A 13,109-nucleotide genomic window follows, 5' to 3' on the forward strand; every position below is an offset into this window, starting at 1 on the left:
GCCTTACATTAAATGACATACTGGGAGCCTTTAGACCCAAATAGAAAATCGACACATTGCTCCTGTTTTCTCTCCTCTCTTGTAACTTCTATTTTCTTAAAAGAATCTCTTTACGGTATTTCTATTCCTAACTTTAAGTTCTTGTTGATAGAAACATAAAATTGTCCAGGGTTCGGAAAAACATACCTACCTCCACACAGATGAGATAAGTGTGTAAGAAAATGAGTATAAACTACTGGCATATCGTATGGAAAGACTGTCATATGTTAAGCTTGGTGTGTTAAAAATAGAACCATATAAAATTTCATGTAGTTATGCACCCATACTTACACTTACAAATTTTAGTCAATATACCAAATTACAATCATATTAAAAAGTCAAGAAGTTTTATAACTCAGTAGTGTAGATTTCTGGGGAAAAAAATCAATTTTTATAATGTTTTATAAACCTTATAACCTAAGCAATACACGATATTGTTTTGATTGTAATGTCCTTTTGGCTTCTAGAATATTAGCAAATTAAAATCACTCAAAAAATTAAACTACAAATTTTATTCAGTGGAATTAATGTGAAATTTACATGTGAAGCAAGGGAATTCAGCTCTTTAGGAAGTTATAATGACATATATAATACACATAAAGTCAACAAAGATAACAAACAAAATTTTTAGAAGTCTTCCAAGAATTTCATCTTCTGGACTTGCAGGAATAGTAGTAGACATTAATATCCAGTTTTTACACATCATATCCAGAATGCTCTTGCTCCCTGATGGGGGAAAAGAGAAAAGTATCTTGAAATAAACATATTTATAATCCTGATTCTTTAACCTCAGTGGAATAGTTGTACTGTAAAAAATAGTGATGAGGGAACATCTGTACACATTTGTAACCCACCAATAAACTAAAATACTTTTCCCCCTAATTAATTAAAATATTTTCCACCCACTCATTTTGACCACTTTATGTCATAATCAGACATTTTTCTCCATGTCAAATATGCCTTTCTTTCTAAAAAGGGACATCTTGGGGCACTTGGGGCTCAGTCGGTTAAGCTTCTTGCCTTAGCCTCAGGTCATGATCCCGGGGTCCTGGGATTGAGCCCTGCATAGGGCTCCCTGTTCAGCAGGGAGTCTGCTGCTTTCTCTGCCTGCTGATCCCCCTGTTTGTGTGCTCTTGCTCTCTCTCTCTTTGCCAAATAAATGTACAAAATCGTAAAAAAAAAAAAAAAGAAAGAAAGAAAGAAAAAGAAACAGTTCAAGGAACTAGCAGAATGACCACTCTCTTGTCATGTTATCGTGTAATTAGTTTTTTATGAAATCTTATCTACAAAGTTATTTACCATCATTTCTACTGGCACCCGTGAAATTGCCATTCTTCCCACCTGTATGGGTGGCATCACCAGGAAATGAGAATTAGAAGACACAGAAAAAGGCAGGTGACAAAATGTTTTTTTAATTAAACAACAAAAGGTCTTTTTCATTGTCCTGATCTTTCCTCAAGATCCTCTCTCACATTATTTTGGTCACTTAATAAGATATCAATTTCAAAAAATATTACGGAATTTTAAAAGGTATTAATGTGAGTTCTTTGCAGCACACTGCTGGAACATTTTACCAAATGAACGCCTGTCAGGGAGGGAGTTTAGAACCGTTTTGAACTCCTTTTTCAGGAATGCAAGGTCAAATAAATCAAGCAGTTTTCAAAGACTTGCATCAGAGTTCCTTTTATACGCTCAAAAGAAGTGTCAGTACTTTTTAAAAGTGGCAATGTTGGAGTAGAAGAATACTTTTTGCTATTTTCACTCAAAAACCAAAAAGGCAGGTTGAGTTGTAAGAGAGAGAGACTAGATGAGGTTTCTACGGTATTGTTTTCTCCCATTTCAGCAATCTGGTTTAAGTTCTGTAATAACTAGCCCCGTTTCTGGAGGAGGGAATGACATGCCCCAAACTACGCAGCAGTCACTGGCAAAGTAAACACCTAGAATTTCCCTGACATTCAAAGATTCCTTTCGCCTATGTTTCGGAAGCAATGGGTGAGAAGAATATAAAAGTTTGTAAAGTGATTTCTTTCATTCCTACGGCCTCCAGCTTGTGTTTCTTTCATCTGTGCTCTGAAGGGCACTTTTACTTTCCTTCAACAACAGCAAGAGACTGAGATAGGAAGTGTGGGAAAGACCAGGTAGCGGGTGGGAACTGATAAGTGAGTAGAAACCCATTTCTCACCTGACTTAATCCCAGGTAATGGTAGATAACCCCACTCCCAGGGTTCACTCCGCAAGCTCTTGCTAGAACAAAGTGCATTCGGCGCAGGTGGTCTCTTAGCAACCTTGGTCCCTGTGTCAAAGCCCATTGAAAGGTTTCAGTGGATAGTGAGGTAGTGTACAAAGTAGAGGGGCAGGGAGCCTGCTTGGAGAAACCTCTAAAAGAAGTCAGGAAGATGTCAAAGGGCAGACTTCGGAAAATATGACACTTTAATTTTAATTTATCACAGATTTGTGCAGCTAAAGAGTGAAACTTTAACAGAAAGGTTAAGCTGAATTTTAAGGCTTTCCTGGCAGGGAAAACATTCACCGTGTCTTAAACATTTCTCTCTCTGATTAAACATTTCTCTCTCTGAGAAATGTTTAAAGATACATACATTTGCAACTAGTAAGTAAATTCTAAAGACTTAATACCCATTACAGTGATTATAGATAATAAAACTGTATTATAAACATTAAACTTGTTAAAGACTAGGTTTTAATTGTTTTCAACACAAGAAGAGACGATAATTATGTGGTATGATATAGGTATTGGCTAATATTACTATGGCAGTCATACCGTACAACTCAACCAAAAAATTCCCTAAGAGTTATTTTAAATATATTTGCTTCAATACCTTCTATGACAATGAACAAAACACCACTGTCTACATAAGACCATAGTTCATGTGACTGTATGTCTGCCATAAATTCTATAAGTTTTAGGACTTTGTATCACTTTTATGAACAAATTAGAAAGTGCAGGAGTAAATTTATTACAAAGGACCAGGCTACAAAATTTAGGCACCAATGGAAGATTATTTATCCAAAAAATGATGGTTATTATAACTACAAAATAATAAAAACACTACTTAGAAAATTATGTTTAGGGGCACCTGGGTGGCTCAGCAGGCTGAGGCTCTGCCTTCAGCTCAGGTCATGATCTCAGGGTCCTGGGATTGAGCCCTGCTTCAGGCTCTCTGCTCAGCAGGGAACCTGCTTCCCCCACTCTCTCTCCCTGCCTCTCTGCCTGCTTGTGATCTCTCTCTATGTGTTAAATAAATAAATAAAATCTTAAAAAAAAAAAAGAAAAGAAAATTATGTTTAATATTTAAATATGATTGAAACCCATACCTTATGACCACCCGTTACACTCCAAAGTACACACGAGATGCATGAATATCCGTATCAGGGCACCCACTGTTCATCATACTCTCCACTCAGCAACAACCCACATGCCCATTAGCAGATAAATAGATAAATTCATATAACGGAAGACTACACAATAATGAACATTAAGTTACAGCTACATACAAAAGCAGGGGTAAATTTTATGATCATAATATCGAAGTCTTAAAAAGCGAGGCCCCAAAAGGGCTCCTGGCTTGGCACAGTTGGGTAAAGTGTCCAACTTGTGGTTTTGGCTCAGGTCATGATCTCAGGGTCACGAGATCGTGCCCCACCTCAGGCTCTGCACTCAGTATGGAGTCTGCTTGAGATTCTCTCCCTCTGCCCCTCCCACTGCACGCACACACTCTCTTTCAAATAAATAAAACAAATCTTTTTTGAAGAGTGTGCGATTAAGGGATGCATATGTGAATGGCAACTGTGTAGGAGGTAAATTTATCAAGGAAAGCAAGGGATTGGCTACCATGTCAGGATGGGTGACTTCAGTGAGGGTAAGGGAAGGGATAAGTAGGATGAGGAGCTCCCAGCACCGTTTAATTTCTTGTTCTGGGCAGTGGTTGCACTGGCAATCACTTTTTTTTTTTTTAAGAGTTTATTCATTCATTTGACAGAGATCACAAGTAGGCAGAGAGAGGAGGAAGCAGTCTTCCCGCTGAGCAGAGAGCCTGATGTGGGGCTCGAACCCAGGACCCCGGGACCATGACCTGAGCTGAAGGCAGAGGCTTTAACCCACTGAGCCACCCAGGCACCCCATACTGGCAATCACTTTTTAACCATTTGTTAAACTGTACCTATATGTTTTATGCATTTTCTGTATGTATGTTAAACTTCACAACCAAACTACGAGAAAAATAAAAAAGGAAAGGAAAGAAAAGAACACCAAGAAATACCTACAAATGATCATAGTGGTCAATTTTGGAAGGAAGGACAGTATGTGATTTTTTTATCCTTCTGTTTCCATTTCTCCCATTTTCATTTAAAGGGACATCGCTTGTTTATATAACTTGAGAAAATAAGGAAAATAGTTTCAAAACTGCCAGTCTTCTTCTTTCTCCATATATAGAAAAGTAACATATACTAATTTTATTTTGTCAAACCGATCATTTAAGCAAGTATGAACTTGGGAAAATTAGATTTATCCATGAAACATTTTAATTGAAAATATATCAGTACAAATGATATATTTTCAATTAAAATGTTTCACTGATAAACTTAACTTTCCTTGAGTTCATTTTAAGTCTCTTTTGCTAAAGAACATGTTCTTGTCTCATCCAAAACACTCATGATCAATAGGAATATGGGTGGTTCCTGTTTGGTTCTTCTGCTTGATGATAGATCTGCTTTTAGATTTCAGTCACTGGAAGGACACAGACTTGTATCATCACAAGCTTACTAATGTGCTCATATTTTACTGTGGATTAAAATTATGAGTGTCATGCACCTTGATTTATGTTTTGTCTAATTCTTACATGGCTAGAAGGTTTGTAATCAGGTGTTTTTTTCTTTGGGATCGGAGGGACATTTGGGGGGGGGGGAAGCTATTTAGCAACAGCAGTTCTAAGGGGAAAAAAGATTCCTAGTGTTTTTTATTGGGTACAACATGCACCAAAAATACAAATTTCAGGGGCGCCGGGTGGATCAGTGGGTTAAAGCCTCTGCCTTCGGCTTGGGTCATGATCCCAAGATCCTGGGACTCTCTGCTCAGCGGGGAGCCTTCTTCCTCCTCTCCCTCTCTCTCTCTCTCTCTCTGCCTGCCTTTCTGCCTACTAGTGATCTCTGTCAAATAAATAAATAAAATCTTTAAAAAAATTTTTTCAAATAAATTAGGACACTTTTAAGAGTATGATAGACCATATTGAGTGTGACTATTTCGAGACCACAGGCTTATCTTGAATATAGTATTTAAAAGTCATAACTAAAATAATCTCCAATTTCTAATCTAAGACATCCCTGATTTTGGGGGGACTTCATGTTGAAATTTCAGAAGATTGCGAATAATTTATTATCTCATTTGCAATGCTTCTACCTACCTTTCTTTTCCCTATTTCAGAAGGTACTGGGAATCAAATTATTATTTTTTAGAATGTTGTACTGCAAATATTCTTATCTGTTTTTTAAAATTTGTATTTATTTTATCTTTTGACTCCAGAAAGAGTCCAAATAGTCTAATTCAAAGTGACCTGTTCATTGTTTATCAGTGGTTGAAAAGTGGTATCCCACAAAGTTGGACAAATGGAGAGTAGCAATAAACTTTGGTCTCTGGGAATGGAATTTCACTGTATGCCCTGTTCTTCCTCCTGCCATCAGCTTGTAGGCTCTTGCCTTTTTTTTTTTTTAAGATTTTATTTATTTATTTGACAGCGAGAGAAACAGCAAGAGAAGGAACACAAGCAGGAGGAGTGGGAGAAGGAGAATCAAGCTTCCCACGGAGCAGGGAGCCGGATGTGGGGCTTGATCCCGATCCCAGGATCATGACCTGAGCCTAAGGCAAACACTTAACGACTGAACCACCCAGGTGGCCCTAGGCTCTTGCCTTTAAAACCTTTATGAACTTGTTTTTATATAAAATGGGGCTTCTCAAATCAACTCTGACTTCTGCAACCATAAGAAGAGTGGATTTGCTAAATGGCTTGCACCTCCCCCCCCCACCAAGTAAGACCTCACCATTTTCTCAATTTCTCTCAACCTCTACTATTTCCCCTTACTGGGCATGGATTCTTGGTCAAGACAAAGAACAGAACATACTTTGGAAAGTCTCTTTTCAGTCAAAAGAAAAACAATTTTCATTGGATTCAAGTTTATAGTCTTAAACTCTTGAGTCATAGTTCAAAAATATTTTCTTTTTTGACAAGAATTTGTTCATCCTACTCCTGTTTCCATCAGTATCTAATGGTCAAGATAATACCGAGCAAAGTTGCCTAAAGACACATGTTGAAAAATGACATGTAATTGAAATCTGTTCATTTTTACCTAACAGGTCACTCCAGTAAAGTACAGTAATTCCCATTTATTGAGGAGCTAGCCTGTGCCAGGCTGTGGCCACATGCCATGAGAACATGGAGCAACTACCCAGGGCCACTCAGTATTCTGTGCTGGGTCCTAGATTCTCCTAGCCCAGGGCTCCAGATGGCACCATCTTTCAAATACATAGATTTACTAATATTTTCAAACAAGAAGTTACTTTTGAAAAGATCTGTTTTACAATGAAAATTGACCATACTGAAGTGGAAATACCCGCATGTAATTGTTAATGGCCACTCTTCCTCTTCGGTCCCAACTCCTTTCTGTGTATGTGAACGGTTGGTCAAATAATGCTATGTACTGTCTTGCAATGGCTCTTCTGGGAGAGAGAACCCTGAATCTGCCGGGATATCTCTACAACAGTCAGCTGTCTGTTCACTCATATCAAAATACACTGCTCTTTGTGAATGGGACAGTCACAGACCACCAGTGTGACCTTATTCTAGCAACCAGGTTTGTTGAAAGTACAGGTTTTAAAATATATTTATTAGCTTTTTTACTTGCAATTTTATTCTGGTTTATTATTACCTTGTTATCGATCCACTTATCAACCTTTGACTGACAGGTTTTTTTCCCCCTTGACCTCCTTAAACTTAACTAGACAAAGAAATAACAAGAATGTTTTCTGCACATGATGGTTGAGCAATGGGTGTAGAATCAGACTGATAGAGTTTCCCTCAGATCTGTCACTTACCATGAAACCTTGGACGGTCCCTCTGTGCCTTCATTAGTGCTTCTAGAAAATGGAGATGAAAATAAAGTACCTATTTCTTAGGGCAGAATGAGCATGAAATGAGATGATTCTTGTGCTGGGCAAGTACACATCATAAGTCATGGTAAATATTATCATAATTCTAATCTAGCGTATTACCTCCTAGAGGGTATCCTTGAATGAGTCATTCTTCTCGGGCTCTCTTTAAACACCTAAACACACAGAACTGTCACACACCTTTGAAACCTAATGGTACCTCCTCTGTGATCTATCCTGGCTTCAATTCTGCCGGAGGAAGACTTCCGGAAGGACTTCCTCCGGCAGAATTGAAGCCAGCTTGTCTATCCCACATTTCAACTCACTACATTATGATTATTGGTTTGCATATAGCACCGCATAGACTGCGATAAGGATGGCTTTACCCACCTTGAGTTCCAGTGCCTCACAGTATCTGACACCAATCCATTTTCAACAAATATTGATTTAATAGCTGCATGTCAAGTAGAAGTGTTTTCAGAAGACTGGAAGGCCATTTTGTTTAAAGGACAATTGCAACAAGAAAAACATATGTATTAAGTCTACCTTTTTCAGCCAATATTTGAAAAGTAAAATCCCAAAGTTGGGTGCTTTCTACATGGAAAATGTCTCTTTTCAAGTTTATGTTTAATAAAATTATCTTTTAGACACTTCAGAAATAATATGGGAGTTATATCTTGTTGGTGTTTTTGCTTCTGTATTTGTGTTTTGCTTGTAATTAGGGAACCAAGTCTAGTTGCTGGAAGGCAACCAAAATTTGGCAGCTGCCATAGCGAATTTTAGAATAGGAACGTCCTGTTAGGATGGCTACCGTTTCTAAGGCATCATGGAGATTTGTCCCCTGTGGTCTCTAGAAATGGCCACTGGTTGTGGCAGGGCAGGAAACCTTCAAATTTGAGTCATTTAGAAGTTAACTAAAAACTCAGACCTATTCAACGGTATTGTGCGTTACATAAGTTTCTAAAATTTGAGTTCAAATTGCATTTTTTGAACTAACTAAGCCTCCCTTAGATTCTGCCCAAAGCTGAATTATGTGAGAAAGGAAATTTAACACACATCTGAAAAATTAATTCATCAATGATACGAGTCTTGTATGAGAGAAATCTTGTTGAATGAGAATCATAATAAGTGGCATATGGCTTTACACTTAAATGACTGCCGGCATGATCGTTGTACCTTGTTTCCTGCTTGAGATAGGATTTCAAAGAGATTTTTCTCTTTCCAGCTAAGAAAAACAATAGTAGTGAAAGGTCTGAAATATGACAGAAATGTTGGCTCTGGGAAAGGTATTTGAGATTTTGACACTTCCCATCGGACCAATGAGGCCCAGAGAAGGACGGGAATTCCAGAGACTTGTCCGAGGCTCCCTCCACAGCTACTGTCTTTCACAAAGACCATCACGATGGCCTCAGCCATGTTTTGATGTTTGAGATAAATCGTTTCTGCATTTCACTCGCCTATTTGGAGACACTCTACCTTCCTCACCTCCCAACTTCTCTGATTCCTGCCAGGGTCAGACCAGAGAGTCCAAAACCAAGGAAGTTGCAAGCGAAGACTGGAACACTTTTGGCAGGTCACAACTTGACAAAGTAGACTTCCGCTGAGGACAAAAACCGTGTGCTTGGTCACAGATGGTCGGTCAGCAAAGTGCAGCGAGGAGAAAACATAGGTTTTAGAGCCAGACCAGACTGATTTTAGATCCCGGTTCTAGCTGGTATGACCCTGTAGCCTCAGACCCTGCCCTTAACCTCACCTGCCTCTCAGAGATGCTATGGGTCCTGCAGGGGATTGAAAGGATTTTATTCGTCACTATCATTAGGAAGAGCCTATGAATGCTTTGATTGTCATCGCATAAAGCCCGAAACCATGAGTAATTAGCACTCCTATTTCCTTAGTTCTAGAAACTGAAGAGCAGAGAGGTTAAATAATCCACTTCACATAACACACCAGGGATAAACGGGGATCTGAATAAAGGTCTGTCTGGCCCCACAGCCTTTGCCGCTGCTGCTGTATCTCAGGATCAGGAAGAAGGGAAGCCAGGAGCCCAGCAGGCTGCCTGGTGCTCGAGCAAACAGTGGTTGTTGCAGTGAAGCCAAGGAATCAGAAACATGGTCACTTCCCCGCCGCCCAGCACCGTGGAAAGCATAGTGACTCCGATGGAGGAAAGGAAACAAGTGGATCTAGAGATGGGAAGGGGAGGTGGAGACAGGCATGCAGATATGTGGGCTGGATTGCCTGGCAGCACTCCCGAGGGTCCCCCTGACCCTTGGGAGCTGGGGGGCTCTCCAACCTGGGTGGATCTACTCTCTTCAACTCTCCCTCTCATGCTTTCTTTCTGTCGATCCTGTGCAGTTGGGGCCTTCCCGGGCCATCCTGACCATGCCTTGAATGTTGTTAAGTAAATATCTTGGCCCTAAAATGAGCTATTTTTCGACACATGAACAAACGTCTCTTAATCATCCATTACCAAGACTTCTGAAGGTTAAGATATCTCACTGGCACATTCCTGCCCCAAATAGGAGATTGTGCATTGCCCCCAAGTTACGGGCACTTAACATGAAGAAGTCTTCTGGAACCACAATAATCAAAATGTTATCAATCTTCTCCCTGACAAGTTCCCCGACCTTCTCCATGAATCACAGCTATAGTGTCCTCTTACAAGGCCAGATGAACTGCCCCGAGTCTGGGTGGGGATCAGCTCTGCAAGGTTTTAGGAGGAAGCCCCAGCACATATTTGTCCTGCCGTGGTGTGAGGAAGCAGGAGTGAGACAGAGGGTGTTGTTTGTGAGGTCTGCGTTTTTTATCTGCAGAATTCATACAGCCACACAATGGCTCTTCCAGGCTGGGGGCTGGTGAGTGGAGGAGAGTGGATGCCTGTCTGGAGGTCTTTTGGAGCTCTAAAAAGCATCTGGCAGAACCTTTCAAACTACTTTCTGCAACACACACGCTGCATAAATTCTGTGGTGGCAATTTTGGATTCATTAAGGCACAGATTTGATTTCTGAAACCATTTAAGTGTTTTTTGGAGTCAAGTTTAGCTGAGAAGGTAGGTGGCTGGGGGGAGAACAGAATTTCAAGTTAAATGAAAATCTGTGAGTCTTTAAAGGCAGAATTATACTTCCAGCATTTAGCACAGGCCTTAGAAGAAACTATGTGTTTAATAAAAAGTAAGTGGGGGCACCTGGGTGGCTCAGTTGTTTCAGTGTCTGTCTTCAGCTCAGGTCATGATCTCAGAGTCCTGGGATCGGGGCCCAAGTCAGGCTCTCCACTCAGTGGGGAGTCTGCTTCTCCCTTACCTGCTGGCCCTCTCCCTGCTCGTGTGTGCTATCCCACGCACGGGCTCTCTCGCTCTCTTGCAAATAAGTAAATAAAATCTTTTTAAAAAGTAATTGGTGAAGTGGGAAGTCGAGGGGTAAGGATGAGGCGCCGGTTTAAGGTGCTGTCCTTTTATGCCTCAACAGCTCATTACTTAGAAGGTGAATCTTAGGAGGAACCCTGAAAATTCCTGAATCATTTTCCAAGAATTTACAGCCTTCCAAGGGGAAGTCTAACCAACAATGCCTGTTTTGGGTGGGTCAATTTTGGATGCGAAGGCCTGTGGAATCCGGGCCCTGTCTGTCTTCTGTCTGAACTTCTCAAGTACCACGGAAAAAGCCCGTTCTGACTTGTGCCTGAGTTACTCACAAAATGACTCCTTTCTCCTACTGTATAGATACAGAGTTCACTGATGCCTTGCTAACCTTGCACACAGTAGGAATTAAATAAATGTGTGCATGATGAAAGCTTGTAGAGGAAAGCAAGAATCTCATCTCCTGTTTCCTCCAGGCACAGAATCGATCTGGCAATGGGGGGGAACCAGTACCTCCTAGCCATAGAAACATATAACCGAAAGACAAATGTTAGAATATGGGTAAAGCTGGTAAGTTTATGAAAATACTAGCTTACACTTTGAAATTATTTTGGGAGCTTTGGCATCTTCCTTGATCTTAGCTATAGCCTAACGTCCCGAACTGCCAACCGTATGCCCCAGCCTCGACCTCCACAAAGCTTGCCCATCCTAAGAGGAAACCAATTATTGTCTCTCTACCATTTATTTTTTTCTTCGTCCTCCTTGTTTTTTCCTTCCAAGATTTAATTTAAATTCAAGCTAGCTAACAAAATAGGGTAGTTTTGGTTTAGAAGTAGGATTTAGTGATTCATCACTTACATATGACACCCAGTGCTCATCACAACACGTGCCCTCTTTAATGTCCATCAACCATTTACCCCATCCCCTGTCCACCTGCCTCCTTCGTCTCTACCATTTCAATTAATACTTTCTGTCAAAGACCACCCTGGAGTGTCTAGATTTGAATCTGAAACAAACAAGAGATGATTAAGAAGATTCAGGAGACATTCAAATGAGGGATTTCATAAATAACGTTAGTATATTTGGCCACTTATATACATTATGAGAAAAGCCCACTCCACTCAGAGACCTTAGGACTTGCTTGAACTTGCACAGTTGGTTAGCGCTCCAGGCCAGGGCTCCACACCAGGCCCTCACCGGCCTCCTTCCAGTTCGCTGCAATGCCTCCCTCACACATGTCACTTAGAAGCCTGATGCTCACGTTCAAGAGCACCGAATACATGTAGCCAAAGCAGGAAGCTGCATGCGTCCCCCGTCCGGAAGAATGACTGGATTGTCTGGTTTCAGCTGAGCTCGCGAGGACCAAGCAGGCCCTCGTTTTCCAGACAGAAAACACAGTGACCTACTTTTCAGGACACTCAGAAGCAACCATTATAAAGGAGGCTGCAAAGACAAAGCCTTAGGCTAAAGGAAAACAAGAAGGCGATGAATCGCTGGAACGAGGCAGGTGCTGTGTCTGAATGGAGACTCCAGCACGGGGGAACGACAAGACCCACATCTCCTGGGCAGCCCTCCGTGCGTACACTCTCCCTGGGTGAGACTTCCTTTCGCAGTCACTGGAGCGGCGGGAATACCAAGCATCCCACCAGGTGTGGGCAAGTCATTTAGGATTTATTACTCCCTTGCTTCTCCTCCTACCTTTACTTAGCCAGAAGGAAATGAGAGGAAGCGAATTCTAATTCATTCGTCTGTCATGCAAACAGCCTCATACACATTGAAGGGAGGTTGAAACAGAGTGAGAGAAATTGGCTTTAGGAGCCTAAGTTTTGGCTTACTGTATTCTCCCCCTACCAGAAGCAAACAGGAGTTACATAAACTTCCCTCCCACATCCACATTGCAAAACGTCCTATAGTTTAAAAACCCAAACTTACTGCTCAGGGGCTCGGTAAGTGAAGTCCAAAGCCAAGGAGAATGATGTCTCTTCTCTTTTGTGAAAAACACCATATGCTCTTAGGTGGGTCAGGAGATGCGCTGGGCTGTTATTAATAACTGGCTTAGAGCTTCATGAAGAAACATGAGCCAGGCTGTCACGGGAGGAGGCAAGTGGAAAGGAACTGACAGGCACAGGTGGGATAAATTACAACCAAAATATGCTTGGACCCACACAGGAGCTCAAACAGCCCGTGAGGAGGGGAACCGCTCCCCCCCCCCAGTAATCAATAGGCCCTTCTGTCAGATGTTCTAAGAATCAAACCATAACTTACAAGAATACCGTTTTATTCTCTTGGAGAACACCATGACTCATTTAACGTCATACTACCCTTTGTTCTTCTGAGCGATCCTTTTCCACGGATAGCTAAATATCTTTTCACATGTATCCATTTTGCCTTGTTTACCTTGACTTCCTCCTGTTTTTAAAATATATAAACAAATGGATTTTCAAAAAAGAAAGAAAGAAACACTTAACAAATGGATTTTCAAACGCACATTATCATTTTGAGATCTAGTTACCTGTGAGCATATCCCTGTCTTCCCCTTAAGGAACCCAAAAGAATTCCCAGCAA

At 40.9% G+C, this 13,109-nt stretch overlaps 1 protein-coding gene across 3 annotated transcripts; it reads right to left on the reverse strand.

The window, feature by feature from the left end:
• Nucleotides 1-536: 536 nt before the first annotated feature.
• Nucleotides 537-12,600, reverse strand: MRLN (myoregulin). 3 transcript variants are annotated; one of them, XM_047703580.1, is made up of 4 exons: nt 12,477-12,534; nt 8,681-8,795; nt 2,222-2,332; nt 537-765 (listed from the first exon to the last, which is right to left on the reverse strand). In XM_047703580.1, exon 4 carries the CDS (start codon nt 743-745, stop codon nt 605-607), a length of 141 nt encoding a protein of 46 aa, XP_047559536.1. In that variant the 5' UTR covers nt 746-765; nt 2,222-2,332; nt 8,681-8,795; nt 12,477-12,534; the 3' UTR covers nt 537-604. The 3 variants fall into 3 exon arrangements, with proteins under 3 accessions (XP_047559536.1, XP_047559534.1, XP_047559535.1); XM_047703578.1 differs by lacking the exon at nt 8,681-8,795 and having other exon boundaries at nt 12,477-12,600; XM_047703579.1 differs by lacking the exons at nt 8,681-8,795; nt 12,477-12,534 and adding an exon at nt 7,142-7,184.
• Nucleotides 12,601-13,109: the final 509 nt, after the last annotated feature.

Source organism: Lutra lutra, chromosome 14 (genome assembly GCF_902655055.1).
Source record: "Lutra lutra chromosome 14, mLutLut1.2, whole genome shotgun sequence".
NCBI classification, from domain to species: Eukaryota; Metazoa; Chordata; class Mammalia; order Carnivora; family Mustelidae; genus Lutra; species Lutra lutra.